A 19,823-nucleotide genomic window follows, 5' to 3' on the forward strand; every position below is an offset into this window, starting at 1 on the left:
GGGACATTAATCGAACCATACGACTTGAGGCAATATAGGTATCAAAATTCATGGTTTTTGAAACTGATAATGAAAATGGCCATTTTGACTGGATTGGCCACACCCGGAGTGGCCAGTGCCCTCGGGAAGGTTCTACCGGGGGGACATTAATCGAACCATACGACTTGGGGCAATATAGGTATCAAAATTCATGGTTATTGAAACTGATAATGAAAATGGCCATTTTGACTGGATTGGCCACACCCGGAGTGGCCAGTGCCCTCGGGAAGGTTCTACCGGGGGGACATTAATCGAACCATACGACTTGGGGCAATATGGGAATCCACATTCATGGTTTTTGAAACTGGTAATGAAAATGACAATTTTGACCGGATTGGCCACACCCGGATTGGCCACACCCGGATTGGCCACACCCGTAGTGGCCAAACCATGAATTTTGATACCCATATTGCCCTAAGTCGTATGGTTCGATTAATGTCCCCCCGGTAGAACCTTCCCGAGGGCACTAGCCACTCCGGGTGTGGCCAATCCGGTCAAAATGGCCATTTTCATTACCAGTTTAAAAAACCATGAATTTTGATACCCATATTGCCCTAAGTCGTATGGTTCGATTAATGTCCCCCCGGTAGAACCTTCCCGAGGGCACTGGCCACTCCGGGTGTGGCCAATCCAGTCAAAATGGCCATTTTCATTACCAGTTTCAAAAACCATGAATTTTGATACCCATATTGCCCAAATTTGTATGGTTCCGTAAATGTCCTCCCGGTAGAATTTCCCTCAGGGCACTGGCCACTCCGGGTGTGGCCAATCCTGCCAAAATGGCCATTTTTATCACCAGTATCAAAAACCATGAATTTTGATACCCATATTGCCCCAAGTCGTATGGTTCGATTAATGTCCCCCCGGTAGAACCTTCCCTCAGGGCACTGGCCACTCCGGGTGTGGCCAATCCGGTCAAAATGGCCATTTTCATTACCAGTTTAAAAAACCATGAATTTTGATACCGTAATCTGGGGTGAATCGGGACTACAGTCTGAATAGGGACAGCAGTTTTTAGAGCACTTAAAGCTTTTAAATTTAGAAACGGATGTACACATTTTGTAGGCCTGAGTCTGTTCTAACCGAAACCAACCAGAAAAATCAAAATATTGTGCTCCAACATGGTAAAAACTGCTGTCCCAATTCGCCCCATGTGTCCCGATTGACCCCAGTTTACGGTACCCATATTGCCCTAAGTCGTATGGTTCGATTAATGTCCCCCCGGTAGAACCTTCCCGAGGGCACTGGCCACTCCGGGTGTGGCCAATCCGGTCAAAATGGCCATTTTCATTACCAGTTTAAAAAACCATGAATTTTGATACCCATATTGCCCAAATTTGTATGGTTCCGTAAATGTCCTCCCGGTAGAACCTTCCCTCAGGGCACTGGCCACTCCGGGTGTGGCCAATTCTGCCAAAATGGCCATTTTCATCACCAGTATCAAAAACCATGAATTTTGATACGCATATTGCCCCAAGACGTATGGTTCCGTAAATGTCCTCCCGGTAGAACCTTCCCTCAGGGCAATGGCCACTCCGGGTGTGGCCAATCCTGCCAAAATGGTAATTTTCATCACCAGTATCAAAAACCATGAATTTTGATACCCATATTGCCCAAATTTGTATGGTTCCGTAAATGTCCTCCCGGTAGAACCTTCCTTCAGGGCACTGGCCACTCCGGGTGTGGTCAATCCTGCCAAAATGGCCATTTTCATTACCAGTATCAAAAACCATGAATTTTGATACCCATATTGCCCAAATTTGTATGGTTCCGTAAATGTCCTCCCGGTAGAACCTTCCCTCAGGGCACTGGCCACTCCGGGTGTGGCCAATTCTGCCAAAATGGCCATTTTCATCACCAGTATCAAAAACCATGAATTTTGATACGCATATTGCCCCAAGACGTATGGTTCCGTAAATGTCCTCCCGGTAGAACCTTCCCTCAGGGCAATGGCCACTCCGGGTGTGGCCAATCCTGCCAAAATGGTAATTTTCATTACCAGTATCAAAAACCATGAATTTTGATACCCATATTGCCCCAAGTCGTATGGTTCGATTAATGTCCCCCCGGTAGAACCTTCCCGAGGGCACTGGCCACTCCGGGTGTGGCCAATCCAGTCAAAATGGCCATTTTCATTACCAGTTTCAAAAACCATGAATTTTGATACCCATATTGCCCAAATTTGTATGGTTCCGTAAATGTCCTCCCGGTAGAATTTCCCTCAGGGCACTGGCCACTCCGGGTGTGGCCAATCCTGCCAAAATGGCCATTTTTATCACCAGAATCAAAAACCATGAATTTTGATACCCATATTGCCCAAATTTGTATGGTTCCGTAAATGTCCTCCCGGTAGAATTTCCCTCAGGGCACTGGCCACTCCGGGTGTGGCCAATCCTGCCAAAATGGCCATTTTATCACCAGTATCAAAAACCATGAATTTTGATACCCATATTGCCCCAAGTCGTATGGTTCGATTAATGTCCCCCCGGTAGAACCTTCCCTCAGGGCACTGGCCACTCCGGGTGTGGCCAATCCGGTCAAAATGGCCATTTTCATTACCAGTTTAAAAAACCATGAATTTTGATACCCATATTGCCCAAATTTGTATGGTTCCGTAAATGTCCTCCCGGTAGAATTTCCCTCAGGGCACTGGCCACTCCGGGTGTGGCCAATCCTGCCAAAATGGCCATTTTTATCACCAGTATCAAAAACCATGAATTTTGATACCCATATTGCCCAAATTTGTATGGTTCCGTAAATGTCCTCCCGGTAGAACCTTCCCTCAGGGCACTGGCCACTCCGGGTGTGGTCAATCCTGCCAAAATGGCCATTTTCATTACCAGTATCAAATACCATGAATTTTGATACCCATATTGCCCAAATTTGTATGGTTCCGTAAATGTCCTCCCGATAGAACCTTCGCTCAGGGCACTGGCCACTCCGGGTGTGGCCAATTCTGCCAAAATGGCCATTTTCATCACCAGTATCAAAAACCATGAATTTTGATACCCATATTGCCCAAATTTGTATGGATAAGTGCAGTGCTTCTCGGGACGCGCAGTCCTGTTTTTTCGTGATAATTTTTGTCTCTTTTGTGTGGCTGTTTGTGTGCATGGGGTGATTGGTCAGTATAATTGAATAATGCCATCATAAGTGCAGTGCTTCTCGGGACGCGCAGTTCTGTTTTTTCGCGCTGTAGTTATAAAGCAAGATCGATCTTGAAAATTATTCATATTAATCGGTGAGTTATTGTGTGCTTCAAGCCCTTGTGTTGAAAAGACCTTCCCATAGCTCCGTAGCTCGGAGGGCTCGACGTCGGTTGTTTGTGTGTTAAGTCCTCTCTATAGCATCGTAGCTCGAGAGGCAACGAAAATCAATACCTTATCTAGCTAACAGAAAGAAGATCGGAAGACACTTGATGGTTGAGTTCGTCGCGTCTATTCCGTAACAAATTCATGAACTAAATGATTATATAATTAAAAATCAGACTACGCTATCATTGCAGCATTGCGTTTAACACCTCATTTTATAAATAAATATTATTTGGTTTTATCTTTCCACAGCCGGCTGTCTAAGATTAAACCATTTCATTAAAAAATTAACAACAGTTAAACGGGAAATGTCTCATCCGCAGCATCCGATTGTTTGCCTTGAGAATAAAATATAATACCTTTCAACAAGCACTATGATTTTGGGTCGCATCATCATCTTCTATGATGAATCCTGACCAAACACCCTATCCTACTAACAAGTTTTCAGGTTCCTGGCGCTCGTGGGGTGTAAGCACAGAGTAAATCAGCTGCCCTAGTAGCAACCTGCGCTAACTAACATTCCCGTCCCTTAAAATCGAGATCTACAAACTGACATGGCGGGCGCCGTTGGTGGCCAATGACTGTTACCTATTCGCAACTGATTTTGTTTTGGCAATCATGGTGTTTTATCTTTTCAGCGCATTCATACATGCTGTTGATAAGGGAAAAACCACTTGATAGTCGAAGCCTATGATCAGTAGTGCTGAAAGGATATTACGGTTCTGTTCAGCAACGGAGAAGGACAACCATGGGTGGTCTCTCATGCTCATGCTCTCCCCATATTGCCCAAATTTGAATGGTTCCGTAAATGTCCTCCCGGTAGAACCTTTGTCTGCCTGTGTGGATCAATCGGACCGCGCACTGGACTCACAATCCAGAGGTCGCTGGTTCGAATCCCGAGGCGGACGCAAAAAATTCTAAGTGTAAACATAGGTATTCGGTGCCCTCTCCCCGTGCCATACCTTCACACTTAGGAGACCCGGGAGGCGGAGTCTTGTCGCAAAAAGAACGATACACACCTGTGGAACCGTTGACGAAACCGCAAGGTTTAAGAGGGCCACATTATAAGGTGTTACGTCGATTCCGTTTTTTTCCGTATCAAAAACCATGAATTTTGATACCCATATTGCCCAAATTTGTATGGTTCCGTAAATGTCCTCCCGGTAGAACCTTCCCTCAGGGCAATGGCCACTCCGGGTGTGGCCAATCCTGCCAAAATGGTAATTTTCATTACCAGTATCAAAAACCATGAATTTTGATACCCATATTGCCCAAATTTGTATGGTTCCGTAAATGTCCTCCCGGTAGAACCTTCCCTCAGGGCAATGGCCACTCCGGGTGTGGCCAATCCTGCCAAAATGGTCATTTTCATTACCAGTATCAAAAACCATGAATTTTGATACCCATATTGCCCAAATTTGTATGGTTCCGTAAATGTCCTCCCGGTAGAACCTTCCCTCAGGGCAATGGCCACTCCGGGTGTGGCCAATCCTGCCAAAATGGCCATTTTCATTACCAGTATCAAAAACCATGAATTTTGATACCCATATTGCCCAAATTTGTATGGTTCCGTAAATGTCCTCCCGGTAGAACCTTCCCTCAGGGCAATGGCCACTCCGGGTGTGGCCAATCCTGCCAAAATGGTCATTTTCATTACCAGTATCAAAAACCATGAATTTTGATACCCATATTGCCCAAATTTGTATGGTTCCGTAAATGTCCTCCCGGTAGAACCTTCCCTCAGGGCAATGGCCACTCCGGGTGTGGCCAATCCTGCCAAAATGGCCATTTTCATTACCAGTATCAAAAACCATGAATTTTGATACCCATATTGCCCAAATTTGTATGGTTCCGTAAATGTCCTCCCGGTAGAACCTTCCCTCAGGGCAATGGCCACTCCGGGTGTGGCCAATCCTGCCAAAATGGCCATTTTCATTACCAGTATCAAAAACCATGAATTTTGATACCCATATTGCCCAAATTTGTATGGTTCCGTAAATGTCCTCCCGGTAGAACCTTCCCTCAGGGCAATGGCCACTCCGGGTGTGGCCAATCCTGCCAAAATGGTAATTTTCATTACCAGTATCAAAAACCATGAATTTTGATACCCATATTGCCCAAATTTGTATGGTTCCGTAAATGTCCTCCCGGTAGAACCTTCCCTCAGGGCAATGGCCACTCCGGGTGTGGCCAATCCTGCCAAAATGGTAATTTTCATTACCAGTATCAAAAACCATGAATTTTGATACCCATATTGCCCAAATTTGTATGGTTCCGTAAATGTCCTCCCGGTAGAACCTTCACTCAGGGCAACGGCCACTCCGGGTGTGGCCAATCCTGCCAAAATGGCCATTTTCATTACCAGTATCAAAAACCATGAATTTTGATACCCATATTGCCCAAATTTGTATGGTTCCGTAAATGTCCTCCCGGTAGAACCTTCCCTCAGGGCAATGGCCACTCCGGGTGTGGCCAATCCTGCCAAAATGGTAATTTTCATTACCAGTATCAAAAACCATGAATTTTGATACCCATATTGCCCAAATTTGTATGGTTCCGTAAATGTCCTCCCGGTAGAACCTTCCCTCAGGGCAATGGCCACTCCGGGTGTGGCCAATCCTGCCAAAATGGCCATTTTCATTACCAGTATCAAAAACCATGAATTTTGATACCCATATTGCCCAAATTTGTATGGTTCCGTAAATGTCCTCCCGGTAGAACCTTCCCTCAGGGCAATGGCCACTCCGGGTGTGGCCAATCCTGCCAAAATGGCCATTTTCATTACCAGTATCAAAAACCATGAATTTTGATACCCATATTGCCCAAATTTGTATGGTTCCGTAAATGTCCTCCCGGTAGAACCTTCCCTCAGGGCAATGGCCACTCCGGGTGTGGCCAATCCTGCCAAAATGGTAATTTTCATTACCAGTATCAAAAACCATGAATTTTGATACCCATATTGCCCAAATTTGTATGGTTCCGTAAATGTCCTCCCGGTAGAACCTTCCCTCAGGGCAATGGCCACTCCGGGTGTGGCCAATCCTGCCAAAATGGTCATTTTCATTACCAGTATCAAAAACCATGAATTTTGATACCCATATTGCCCAAATTTGTATGGTTCCGTAAATGTCCTCCCGGTAGAACCTTCACTCAGGGCAACGGCCACTCCGGGTGTGGCCAATCCTGCCAAAATGGCCATTTTCATTACCAGTATCAAAAACCATGAATTTTGATACCCATATTGCCCAAATTTGTATGGTTCCGTAAATGTCCTCCCGGTAGAACCTTCCCTCAGGGCAATGGCCACTCCGGGTGTGGCCAATCCTGCCAAAATGGCCATTTTCATTACCAGTATCAAAAACCATGAATTTTGATACCCATATTGCCCAAATTTGTATGGTTCCGTAAATGTCCTCCCGGTAGAACCTTCCCTCAGGGCAATGGCCACTCCGGGTGTGGCCAATCCTGCCAAAATGGTAATTTTCATTACCAGTATCAAAAACCATGAATTTTGATACCCATATTGCCCAAATTTGTATGGTTCCGTAAATGTCCTCCCGGTAGAACCTTCCCTCAGGGCAATGGCCACTCCGGGTGTGGCCAATCCTGCCAAAATGGTCATTTTCATTACCAGTATCAAAAACCATGAATTTTGATACCCATATTGCCCAAATTTGTATGGTTCCGTAAATGTCCTCCCGGTAGAACCTTCACTCAGGGCAACGGCCACTCCGGGTGTGGCCAATCCTGCCAAAATGGCCATTTTCATTACCAGTATCAAAAACCATGAATTTTGATACCCATATTGCCCAAATTTGTATGGTTCCGTAAATGTCCTCCCGGTAGAACCTTCCCTCAGGGCAATGGCCACTCCGGGTGTGGCCAATCCTGCCAAAATGGCCATTTTCATTACCAGTATCAAAAACCATGAATTTTGATACCCATATTGCCCAAATTTGTATGGTTCCGTAAATGTCCTCCCGGTAGAACCTTCCCTCAGGGCAATGGCCACTCCGGGTGTGGCCAATCCTGCCAAAATGGTAATTTTCATTACCAGTATCAAAAACCATGAATTTTGATACCCATATTGCCCAAATTTGTATGGTTCCGTAAATGTCCTCCCGGTAGAACCTTCCCTCAGGGCAATGGCCACTCCGGGTGTGGCCAATCCTGCCAAAATGGTCATGTTCATTACCAGTATCAAAAACCATGAATTTTGATACCCATATTGCCCAAATTTGTATGGTTCCGTAAATGTCCTCCCGGTAGAACCTTCACTCAGGGCAACGGCCACTCCGGGTGTGGCCAATCCTGCCAAAATGGCCATTTTCATTACCAGTATCAAAAACCATGAATTTTGATACCCATATTGCCCAAATTTGTATGGTTCCGTAAATGTCCTCCCGGTAGCACCTTCCCTCAGGGCAATGGCCACTCCGGGTGTGGCCAATCCTGCCAAAATGGCCATTTTCATTACCAGTATCAAAAACCATGAATTTTGATACCCATATTGCCCAAATTTGTATGGTTCCGTAAATGTCCTCCCGGTAGCACCTTCCCTCAGGGCACTGGCCACACCGGGTGTGGCCGATATCCTACCAAATTGTTCCCAATAATTTCGGTATTCCGGTGACCGTTCTGGCTACCGTCAATAACTTCTTGGACCTCCTCTCAAGTTCGTGCACCACCTGCGTGTGTGTGTGTGAGCAATAAAATTCCCAACGTAAGGTCCGTCTTTGATGAAAGTCTGATGGACACTAAATCCTCCAGAGGCTAACTTTTAGCTTAAATAGTTTTCACGGCATCTACGCAACAGAAACAGAATGTCACGCCGAGGGCTTGCGACGGTAACGCTACATTTTCGAAAAATTTTGCATTGACACCGCAGATAGAGCTTTAAGACAAAGTCCTTTGTCAAAAAATAAAAAAAACGAATTTGCAATCAAAATGTACTTGAGTGAAATTTTGATAAAATGCACCGTTTTCATGTTATAGCCATAGTCTCACATGATTGCCCATTCTTGAAAAAAATATTTTTGAAAGGCTGAGAAAATTCTCCATATTTTGCTCTTTTGAACTTTGTTGATACGACCCTTAGTTGCTGAGATATTGCCATACAAAGATTAAAAAAAACAGGAAAATTGATGTTTTCTAAGTCTCACTCAAACAATCCTCTATTTCGATATCTCAGCAACTAATGGTCCGATTTTCAATGTTGAAATATGAAACATTCGTTTTCCAATCTTTTTAAAAACAATATTTAAAAAACAAATAATGTTAATATTGCTAATTTAAAAAATTGAATAACTTCGACTGTTTTTAAAAAAGATACCTAAATAATGGCTATAACTTGAAAACGGTGCACTTTATCAAAATTTCATTAGAGTACTTTTTGATTGCAAATTTGATTTTACATTGTAAGCTTTTTTTGCGACCAGTATTCGACTATTTGAAAAAATCAGTGATCATTCAAAAATTCATCGCTTGGTCAAAGATTTTTTGCCCGTTCTGGAAATTTCTGAAATGTTGGCATTTGATGTCTCCGAAAACATATCAGAAAAAAAAAGTGTTAAGTGTTTTTTTTTTTGCAAATCAAGTTTTGGTGATAAAAATTAAAATAAAAAGCCACCAATTTTTTTACCGTGTATATTTTTTCAACAGTGTTGTCATTATCCGTACCCCCAACTTTGCCGAAGACACCAAATCGATCAAAAAATAGACAAACTAATGATGCAAAATGGCTTCTTTGGGCATACCGAAGGCATCAAAAAAGTTTCAGCCGGATTATAAAATACAAAAAAAAAACGAATGACCGAAATCTCAAAGAATTGCTCACTTGACAAAATATGCATAAATAATTTTATAAAAATTAACAAATGGTTGTTACTCATAGACACATTCACTTTTTATCACCTTCCGAAGGCAATGTGCTAGGCCCTGCTCTAAACATGACGAGAGTTTTTCACGAAGGTCAATCAACAATAATTCACTCACTTACCCTGCCCAAAGGCTTATCCATCGAGCCTCAACCATTGAGAGGGGCAGCAAGAGTGCTTACTTCCAAATGAACACAACATTCTTTTTTGCCCTGCTCAACTCACCTTATCCAAATCTCAAAGTCATCATCGTGGACCATCTTTATGAGCAATGGCCAAATCGGATGTATAATTGGCACTTTTTTCCCAGCAGCTTCCAGTATCTTCTAACACTGAAGATGATGATGATGATTGTTGATGGGTAAACAAAAATGCACGTACACCGCACATAGTTCAACCGCCGATCAATGAATTCAACCGAGAGTTCGATGATTTCCCCCCTGGTGATGAAACAATTATTTGCAATGAAACCACATTTATTTTGCTTTTGTTCATTTTTATTTTCATCTCTTTATTTTCGATATTTTTTGTTTGTTATCCAAAGGTGGTCTACAATCTAGAAGAAGGTTTTTTTGCTCATCAGGGAGCAGTTTCTGCAAGCATCGATTGAAACTCAATCAATCTTAAGCAGAGTCAATAAATTATTCACTATCAGTAGAGTTTACGATTATTTGCTAGGTTTGAAATCTATGGAAGGCTTAGACAGGGAGAAAGAACCATGAAATCAAACTTTAACAATTCTGGTTAGGTAACTTTTAAACAAATCATTATAACTCAAACTAACTCTCTTTCATTCTTCTAACAAACAATCATTCTCACACAAACAATTCAACATTAGCAGTATAATTATAATTTAACAACAAATCAGCAAGCTTCTGATACAAATGCGCCTCACAAAAGTTCAACGACAGCCACCGCGTCAATTACGTAAAAGCTCCAAACTTTCAGGAAAGCTTTCCGTTCGTGCGATGTTTTCGGGGGTTTTCCTCCATCTTTCGACGTTGTTATCAACAGGTGGCTGAAGATTTCTCTCTCTCATCATGTTATCTGACCTCTTTCTCACTCTCAGCATTCACACCGGTAGATTCACGTGCTCGCTGGCCGTTAGATTGCTTTGAAATCTGGTGGAAAATTGAAAAAGTTGAAAATGAAAGTACACAAAATTGATTGATTATCTGGATAGTAAAGCGGTTTGAGATTTGAGGAAAGGGAAACTGATTGAAAGTGATAAAGATTTGAGGCGTGGAAAATGAAAGTGTTAGCAGAATTAAAAAAAAATAAAATGAAAGAAATTAAGTTAAAGGTAATTTAAAGTGTTTTATAGATTTAGAAATTTATAGTTAACACGTTTTGAAATTATTATCAAAGAAGGCTAAAGATAGGTTAAAAGATAACAAAATGTGACTGATATTTTTTAAATTACCTGATTCCTAGAATTCATAAAATTTTACCTATTTAATGACGCTATTTCTTACTTAAACGTATCTTTTATATTGTATATAAAATCGTTCAACTTAATTATAATAAAGATGGAAAAAGCATACATGTTTTGGAGATAAGCAACTAAGTATTTTCAAATCCCATCTCACATAACTTTATGAAAATTGGATTTCTTATCAGAACTGCAACATAGCTGAACATTTTTCATACATTTTTGAACTGTTTCAATATGACAACAATTGGAAGAATTAGCTAGAAACTGCAATCTTAAGAGTACATGTAGAAAAAAAAAACATTATTCTGAAACTAAACTGACTCTATTAAAAGATGATATTCAATCGCTCTTGAAAATTTCATAAAGATATTTCATTATTAAACTGTCATGCTGTTGATAAGGGAAACATTATTTGATCGTTGAAGCGTATGACCGGTTGTGTTGATAGGATATTACGGTCCTGTTCAGCAACGGAGAAGGACAACCATGGGTGGTCTCTCATGCTCATGCTCATGCTCATGCTCATGCTCTAAAGATATTTCATTATTAAACTGAGATAAAGACGATTTAAGTTTAAAAATTTTGTCAAGCGTAAACCGAACTGTCAAACTTCGAGTGCCACAATATCTTGATTAGGGATTGGATCAATTTGGATGAAGACTCTTAAGACATATCGCGAGTGCATTGCAATGCCCGATTTTATTTATTTTGCTTCTTAAAAAAAAAATACAAAAATGAAAATCTGACGATTTTTTTTAATGAAAACTGTTTGTTTAAATCACACACATGACTAGTTTAACGAATTTTCTCTAAATTTGTGCCGATTTGATAAAATCAATGATGAGATATCGTGGCACCCGCTTTTTTTTTTGATTACTAACTTCAAAAAGCTATATGATAGAAATGATACAACCAAATGTCGTCAAATTTGTTATGGTAAACTCTGACATTTTTGCCGATTTACATTTATGTAACCCCTTAATAGAAAGTGTAAACATTTTTCACTATGAAATCTTTACAGAGTAATGCTTCACCATTCGTGTTAAATTTTGATAAACAGCATCCTTCTTGAGACTGCTTCGATTTTCAACATGTCGAAACTTCTGAAATTCTTGAATTTCGAGGAGAAATCTGGGCAAATAACAAAATTATTCGTTTTAATTTTCAAAATTCGAAAAAATAATAAAAAAAAATCAACTTAAAATACAAGTTTACAAATACATTCAAGACAAATCGACGTCGTCGTGCTATCTTGTCGCACCCGCCATTTTGACGTTCCGAGAAAAACGCGTTTTAATGTTTGACCTTGAATATTCAAAAACGAGAGCACGCAATGTAAACAATAACAAACACGTTTTGTTTGGCTGTGCATGACAAGATTGAAACTACTTTCATATGTAAAGTGACAAAAATGCACGGAGTTTTTTCGGTTTTTGTTGAATATCTCAGGATTGAAATCGAATTTTGGGGATCTGTGAAGGTCAAAAGGTGAGGCATTGTGAGCTGCACAAAATGGCGTTCTTAACTCAATTTGGCCCAAAATGCACGTACGACAAGTTAGCACGATGGCGACGAAATGATTTCACAAATTTACCCTTGTGTAATGTATATTTTGTCTTTAACATCAATCCCTTCCCTACAAACCCCGAGTAGGCCGCGGGTAATCGGCTCCCCTCCCACTAACATTTACACACAAGATCCTCTGTAATTATTAAGTCAAATGTAATTACAAAAGCCGACTCGGTCCTAACCAGGTCTCAGCACCGAAAAGGACCTAATAAAAATAATTTTATGAAAAAAAAATATATGTTTTGTAACTCCATAAACATCTTTACAATCCCCCCTCCGTGTTCTTTCATTTCTGAGAAAACAAAAGAATCTTCATCGAGTCTGCGTGAACGAGGAAAGAGCAGGAGTGATAGAAAGAAAATGTGTCTGGTGGAAATCACGAGATAAATGAAGAAAATGAAGACTTCACAAGCTATAGTGACAGTCGACAGTACAGTAGTCGCTTACCGTCTGATATTTTGGTGCAGGAATCATGAAATGATAGTTTTTTCTATCACTCATTTACAATAAATTTCAAAATACCGTCAGTGGGGGTGACATTGGCCTGGGGAGTGAAATTGAGTCAAAGTTTTTTTTTACGGATTTTACACCATTTCTCAGGTTCTTCTCAATGGAACTTAGTTCTGTGAACCCTCTACAACCCAACCCCGCCTTTAGACGGGTTTCGATTGAAAATATCGCCAAAAAACCCACGTTTCAACAAATTTTTGATCTTTAAAATGCATTAGAAACAAGAACTCTTGAAATTTTAGAAAACTTTTGGGTTGGAAGTTTTACTTATTTTATGTGAATTTGCCAATGTTTTTAAAAATGTCATTTTTTTAGTGGGCAACTTTGGCTGTGTTATTACTAACATTTCCTATATTTTAAGTAAAAAGAAGTATGCAGTAATTTTTTTAGTGTCACAGACTATGCCTTTACGCATTTTTTTACAATTATACAATAATGGTGCCATTTTATAGCAGAAAATGTGAAAAACCAGCAAAAAATTTATAAAGCTATTATAAAAACATGAAAAAAATAGACAGGCAAAATGTAATGATAGGAGGTGGTAGAATAGGCCAAATAGGGGAAATACATCCATTTTAATCACTATTAGACGTTTGACCGATTCTCATCACTTTTTCCATTTCCGCTTTTAAATCAACATTGTCGGATTTATCAACAATGGAGAGTTGCTTGCTCACTCATATTTGAGCTATTTATTACTTTGAAACAGTCAAAAACACTTTATAAAAGCTGTAATTTATGATCAAAGTGCTGATAGGCCGATAATAGAAATAGGCTGAGAAAGGGTATAGTTCCCCTAGTACCAAAAACAAACATAAACTAAACAAGATAAATGCAAATTAAAATACTAAAAATGAAACAAGTGAAACATAAAACAAGAGAAGTCAAGTTTTTCGTAGAACAAAAGTTGCTCAAAATCAAAACACGGTAAAAATAAAGATTTTCGAAGAAAATTTGGCCAACAGAGGTTTGAAAGGGTTTTGAAGGGTAAATTTTAAGATGACTTAGCTGAAATAATCTCGTTCCTAGAACAAATTCTGCTGCCATAAGTTGACGTGCGATTTTGCCCAAAAATAACCTCTCGAAAAATCAACTTTTTATATTTTCATTGGAATGGAGCACCTGCCGTCGAGCAGTTGTTGCTTTTTTTTTACAATGTATTTCTGATGGAGCGAACTGTCTTCATTGCTGTGCTTCATTGCTCGAAACGTACCGTAAACCGGGGTGACTTTGATAGGATATCAATTTGTTTTTTTTTTTAATATTTTACAACAGGTAAGGTTTTTCTCAAAATTATTATTTTTAAAGCATGTACTGGGGTAGACCACACAAAGTCCATGAACTATTTTGAAAAAAAAGTTTTTTCAATAGTGTTTTGAAAAATAGTTACAATAAAATTTCTTAGTTTAAATTCCAGGGTGACTTATAGTCATAGTTTTTCTTGTTAACATCATATTTAAGGTGTTCAAACTTTATTTGTAAGATAAATGTACCATCACGAATGTAGCTGATATAGTTTTTAAGAAAAAAATCTATGTTTTTATTTAGTTAACTAAGTTTATAAGTTTTTAACAAAATAAATATAAATTTTATGTTAAATTTTTTAAAAGATGGAATTTGGCGTGAAATTTGTTAAAACTTTTTATAAAATTATTGATTTATATTGTATTTTATACCGAATTCGAAACAGGAATCAAAAGTTTTTACATTTTACATGAAATTTGTTCAACTGAAGTCGCCTAAAAATTTGGAGATTTTTTAATTGTGTTTCAAAAACACATATTATTTAATATTTAAAAACTTATTTACCTTTCTACTAGTGGAAAATTGTCCAAAGAATACGAAAATTAATTCTGTTTTCCGATTCAAAATCATGTTCATTGAGAAAATCATGACACTTTGAGAAGTTTAAAATAATGACTTTGATCAACATTTTCTTAGCTATAGTTAACTAACTAATTAATCTTTTCAAAATTTTATGAATAGTTCTTTTTGAGGTACTTTGAACACTTCTCTACCACGGTCAGTATGATTCTAAACAATTCTGTACGTATTTTGATTCTGGAGTTTTTTTTTAAAACGGTTCAATAAACCAAATTTCCAATTTTTGCTTTTTGGGTGTTTTTGAAACCGGGGTTTTTGAAGTCAGGGTATTAAAAAACACCCAAAAAGCAAAAACCTAAAATTTGGTTTATTGGACCTTTAAAAAAAACTCCAGAATTGTACTCTTCATTTTGCGGAAAAATCGCAAACCTATCAAAGTCACCCCGTTTTACGGTACCCAAATGTTTGAAAATCTCTGCTTCAAACATTGTAGCATGTCAATACGATTCCCATGAACAAGAAGCACTGTTGGATGACTTGTTCCATTTGATCCCATGTCACCCCCTCTAAGGGGTGAGATTGGGTCAACTTTCAAACGATGGGCATTCAGGGTAGAGTTTATCAAATTCCATCATATTTTGGGACAATCTTAGTAAAACAGCTATTCTACGTACAATTCTACGTTTTCGATGTTGTTCAATTTTTTTTTGTTCCTTAGAAATTACAAATGGTGTATCTTTTTTGACCCATAGTCACCCCCACTGATGATAAGTTAAATAGTACATTTCTGCAATCGCAACTGAAAATCAATTGGTTATTTCAAAACAAGGGGTTTCCAGCATCAAGGATTACTGACGAGTCTGAATGGAATTACCAGTATTACTGGCAATATGCCACGGATTACAATCATTTTCAAAATTACTAGTGATTACCAGAAACTACACGGAATTGATCAAGGTAACTTCAGTTCAATTTTTGCAAGATAACTTCAGCAAAAAATTTTGTAAGGTACAAAATACAGCTTTGGCAGCTACAACTTTGGTACGGTGCCGGAAATTCTTTTTTGAAGATTAATAGGCAATAAACAGATTAGTACAAGGTTAATCGAGTTTGCTTTTTAACAGTTATTTTTATTGTTTTGTTATTTTCTGATGTATGTTTTTACATAAAAGAACCATAGAATACCAGGATTACTGGAATTATAAGGAATGACCAGGATTACTCTGGAATTGCTGAGTAAATCCGGAATTACAGAATAACTTGCCCAAACTCCATGAAATTCAGGATTAATGACCAGCGGCTGGTCATTAATCCTGAATTTCATGGAGTTTGAGCAAGTAATTCTGTAATTTCTGATTTACTCAGTAATTCCAGAATAAAGGCTGGTCACCAGCCTGACATGATGCTGGAAACCCCTTGTTTCAAAATTAATCAATAAAATTTGTATCACTGCAATGATTTATAATTTTGTACGTTAATTATTTTGATATTGAATAATATGTTATTCAAATGACTCTCAGTTTTGAAATTTTACTACACGTTACTAAAACAAAGTTTGATTTAAAACTGTACAAATCAAAAATTAAAGTTAATCTTTTAAAAAGTCCAATATACAAACTATTAATGTTCAATTCTTTTAACTCAAATCAAATGAATGCCTGGTAAATCATTAAAAATTCCCAAAAAAAAAACAATCCAAATATTCCCGCCCGTCACACTCTACCTACAACGCATCCTTACCTTCACTGCCGTGGCTTTCTCGTTGTCGCCGATGACCCTGAACTGCTTCCGTTATCCTGCTGCTGCTTCTGCTCCTGTCTTGCTCCCTGCTGCTTATCATCCGACCTGGACTGCGCGACAACGGACACCGGATGCTTGACCTCGACCTTCACCTCGGTGGTGGACTTTTCGACGGGCTTCGACGACTTGACGACCACCGACTGGACCGGGCTGGTTGGCGCGTGGGAACTGTCCGCCTCGGAGTCCACCGCCGGCTCGACGACGGGCTTGATGTGGTCGTGGTTGCGCCGGGCCAGCTTCCAGTGGGCTCCGTTGCTGCTTTGGTGGGAGGACGATTGGAAGGACTGGGACTGGGGACTGGGCTGCTGCTGCTGGCTTTGGTGCTGGTGGGGATGGGTCTGGTGCAGGGTTAGGGCGGGAGCGGGCTGTTGGAGGGGTTGGGCCTGGGGCAGGGGCAGGTACTGGGGAGCGGAGTATGGGAGAGGTTCCGGCAGGTGCTGCGTTTCGACCTTGGACCGGTTGTGGTAGGAGGAGGGACCGTGGTATTCGTAGGTGACGGGACCGTTTTCATAGCTGTTGGGTTTGGAGTTGGAGTACTCGAACTGGGGTTGCTGTTTTTGAGCGTAAAAGTTGGGCTGCTGGAGCTGCTGCTGGGGCAGGGCCTGGTACTTTTGGAAGGTTTGCTTGTACTGGTTCTTGAACGCCGTGAAGGGCTGCTTGTCCGAGGGATTGCTCTGGGATTCGTGGGAGGGTTGCTTGGGAACAACAAAGTCAACATGTTCGCCATTTTGAACTGTGTTCACCGGGATGGAGGGATGCTGAAGGGATGGGGGTGCCGGATATTGGTGGGCCACGGTTTGGGGCTGAGGTTGGGGAGAGGCTTCGATCTCCTTGGGGAAGTAGTAGTTGACGTGAGTCACCGGAGTCGGAGCCGGGGCTTGGTGGGAGTAGGTTTGGGGAGCTTGGGACTGATGTTGGGATTGATGTTTGTAGTACTGATGCTGTTGCTGCTCTTCAGTGGCAACATTCTTTGGGTAGTAAAAGTTGGTCGAAATTGACAACGGACTGACCATTTGGGGTTTCTTGTAAAAGGTTTGTTGGGAGGAGGGAGCAGGACCAAAGCTTGGCTTTTGATGCTTGAAAATGTCATTGTGACCACCGAAGAAGCTCGACGAACCGAAGCCTGCGTGGTTGAGTGGGATAGCTTTAACAATTTGGGTGTGTTCTAATGGCATTTTGTGAAAATTGAACTTGCTTGGTAGTTGGTCCGGCTTCACAAAGGCCGGCTTTTCCTGGACCAGCGATGCCGTCGATCCGGGCGTCTCCAGCTTGCTAATAGCCTGCTGACCCAGCTTCAGCAGCTGATCTTCGGTATTGATGGCCGGCGCAAAGTTCGGCGGTGGTGGCGACGGAAGCGACTGAGCCGGAGCTCCGGACTCCGTAGGCTTGTAAGACACCCCCGATGAGGAGGGACCCAGCGAAAGCGTCGGATGCAGCAGTTCTTCCTTGCCCTTACCCGGAGAAGACGTCAGGAACTGGTGGAACTCCGATGGCTTAAACTGTGGGGACGGAATGAAATGGTTCGACAAGTGCGGGTACTTGGGCATGCCCTTGAAGACCATCCCCTCCAGGCCGAGGATTGGCAGCATGTGCTCCAGCGAGAAGATTTCGCCATCGCTCGTATGGATTTCTGAGGGAAAAAAGAAAAAGAAATACTTTTAATGGACGAACTGAACAAACTAAGTTATCAAGTTCACATAAGCTTTCACCAACTGTCCGAGTCGATTCACTCGAGTTGGTGGACTATACTAAGTAGTCTTATTAGGATTTCATACATATTAATATTCTGAGATACAGTCATCCCTCATATTCGGAACAGTTCTGCCATTGTTCAACAAATCATAGGAAATCGATAATTGAACATAATGATTTGCTTTTTTCCTTCATGTGAAAGCATTTCTTGCGATCTTTCGATTGACCGGCTGTACATTTTTACGTTATATATCAAGTTGTTAAAGAAAAATCATTGACCCTTGAAATCCACAAATTCGGAACACTTTTTTCTTACGATGTAAACAAACTTTTTTTTTCTCTCCAGGAGTACACATTTTTTACAAAAAAAAAATACTTCACACTCTGAAACCAATAAAACTCAAGCTAAGTGATGTTTTAAACATGGTCTGATAACTTTTTTTGTGAAAATATCAATTAAATTCAGGTGTTCCACAATTGTGGGAGGCACAATTACATCCCACAATTATGGAACAGGCAATTTGGAGGCAGTGTTTTTGGATAAAATAGTCTTGAAATGAGTTTTTTTGTTCAAAAAGTACTATTTTTACTAGTGAAATAGGAAGAGAATCTTCAAATAATGGTCCTAAACATAGCAGGGACGACAGAAAAGTTACATTTTGCATCCTATTGACAAATTGCCACAAAAGTGTTCCGAATTTGTGGGTGTTCCAAATATGTGGGATGACTGTATAACTAAAGTGCCAAAACTCTTACCCGGGTAGTTCCCATACGAGGCCACGCCCCCGGACATGATCTTCACGCCGGGATCCTTGTAGACCTTCTTCTTCTTCTTGCCGTCGATCGGCCGGATGATCAGCAGCGGGATCTCGCCGTTGGAGCGCTTCGGCTTGCGGGAGCCCGCGCTTGTGGCATTGAACGCGACGACCTTGCCGGCCAGCCCGACGTCGGACCGCAGCGTCTTTACCATCGACGTGTGACTGCTCTTGTCGGGGCCACCTAGGACGGCGGACGCTGGAAAGAGAGAGAGAAAACGAAACGAATCTATAGTTGAAGGTATCTATTAAATAGCTATTTTTAACCCGCAACGAGTGAAACGATAAAAACACCCCAAGTCATGAAGAGAAATTTAACACTTCCGTGGGGCATAACCAGGAAGAGAAGCAAGAAAAATCTCCATGAAAAATAACTACAATGATTAACTCGTGTTGAGAGGTGCAAAGCGATACATAATGCCTTTTGCACCAAAACTGACCTAAAGTTTGCACTAGTTTGCACTTATATAAATGCTGTAAACGAAAATAAGAGAGATTTTTTTTAAATGATAATTTAAATTTTTAGCAGAAAAATATTTTTAATTGGTTCCCAGCATATTGTGGGGCGAAACAAACTTTACATAAAATATGCACCGGACCTTAAAATATTTTGGAAACCAGTGTAGTTATGGCACGTGTTTCCGCAGTCAGCTCAAAGAGCCGCGATCGTTTCGCGTGTGCTCATTAACCTCTATCGCGAGATGCCCACTTTATGATACTCCAAGAAGAAGGTTTCGATTAACGGACTACCTGACGATGCTGGGTGGCTTTTTTTTGCCCCCCTCATAAATTCATCACACCTCCCAGAGGGACTAATTTGCTCACGGACAGTATTAATTGACCGTGGGGAAACCATTGGCGATACGTTCTCGGATTAAGCACCAGACAGTCCAGATCGCTGCGGGAGGTTTTCGGTTTAGAAAGTGTGTGAAATATTAGGGTTGACTTGGGG

General features: G+C 40.7%; 2 protein-coding genes across 2 annotated transcripts in view; both read right to left on the reverse strand.

Annotated features, from left to right (window-relative positions):
* LOC120422275 (mucin-19) overlaps positions 1-19,823 on the reverse strand; it is a 476,122-nt gene that overhangs the window by 386,404 nt on the left and 69,895 nt on the right. The window lies entirely within an intron of this gene.
* LOC120430649 (AT-rich interactive domain-containing protein 1A-like) lies at positions 9,718-19,036 on the reverse strand. Its single transcript, XM_039595754.2, has 3 exons — positions 18,813-19,036; positions 16,305-17,994; positions 9,718-10,347 (listed from the first exon to the last, which is right to left on the reverse strand). Exons 1-2 carry the CDS (start codon positions 19,024-19,026, stop codon positions 16,307-16,309), a joined length of 1,902 nt encoding a protein of 633 aa, XP_039451688.2. The 5' UTR covers positions 19,027-19,036; the 3' UTR covers positions 9,718-10,347; positions 16,305-16,306.

This window comes from Culex pipiens, chromosome 3, assembly GCF_016801865.2.
Source record: "Culex pipiens pallens isolate TS chromosome 3, TS_CPP_V2, whole genome shotgun sequence".
NCBI lineage: Eukaryota > Metazoa > Arthropoda > Insecta > Diptera > Culicidae > Culex > Culex pipiens.

Bases quoted from the DNA above. Each gene is read 5' to 3' on its own strand.
- LOC120430649 (XM_039595754.2), bottom strand. From the start codon at position 19,026: ATGGTAAAGACGCTGCGGTCCGACGTCGGGCTGGCCGGCAAGGTCGTC. The intron at 17,995-18,812 runs GTAAGAGTTTTG...TTTTTCCCTCAG, and splicing joins CTCGTATGGGAACTACCCGG to AAATCCATACGAGCGATGGC.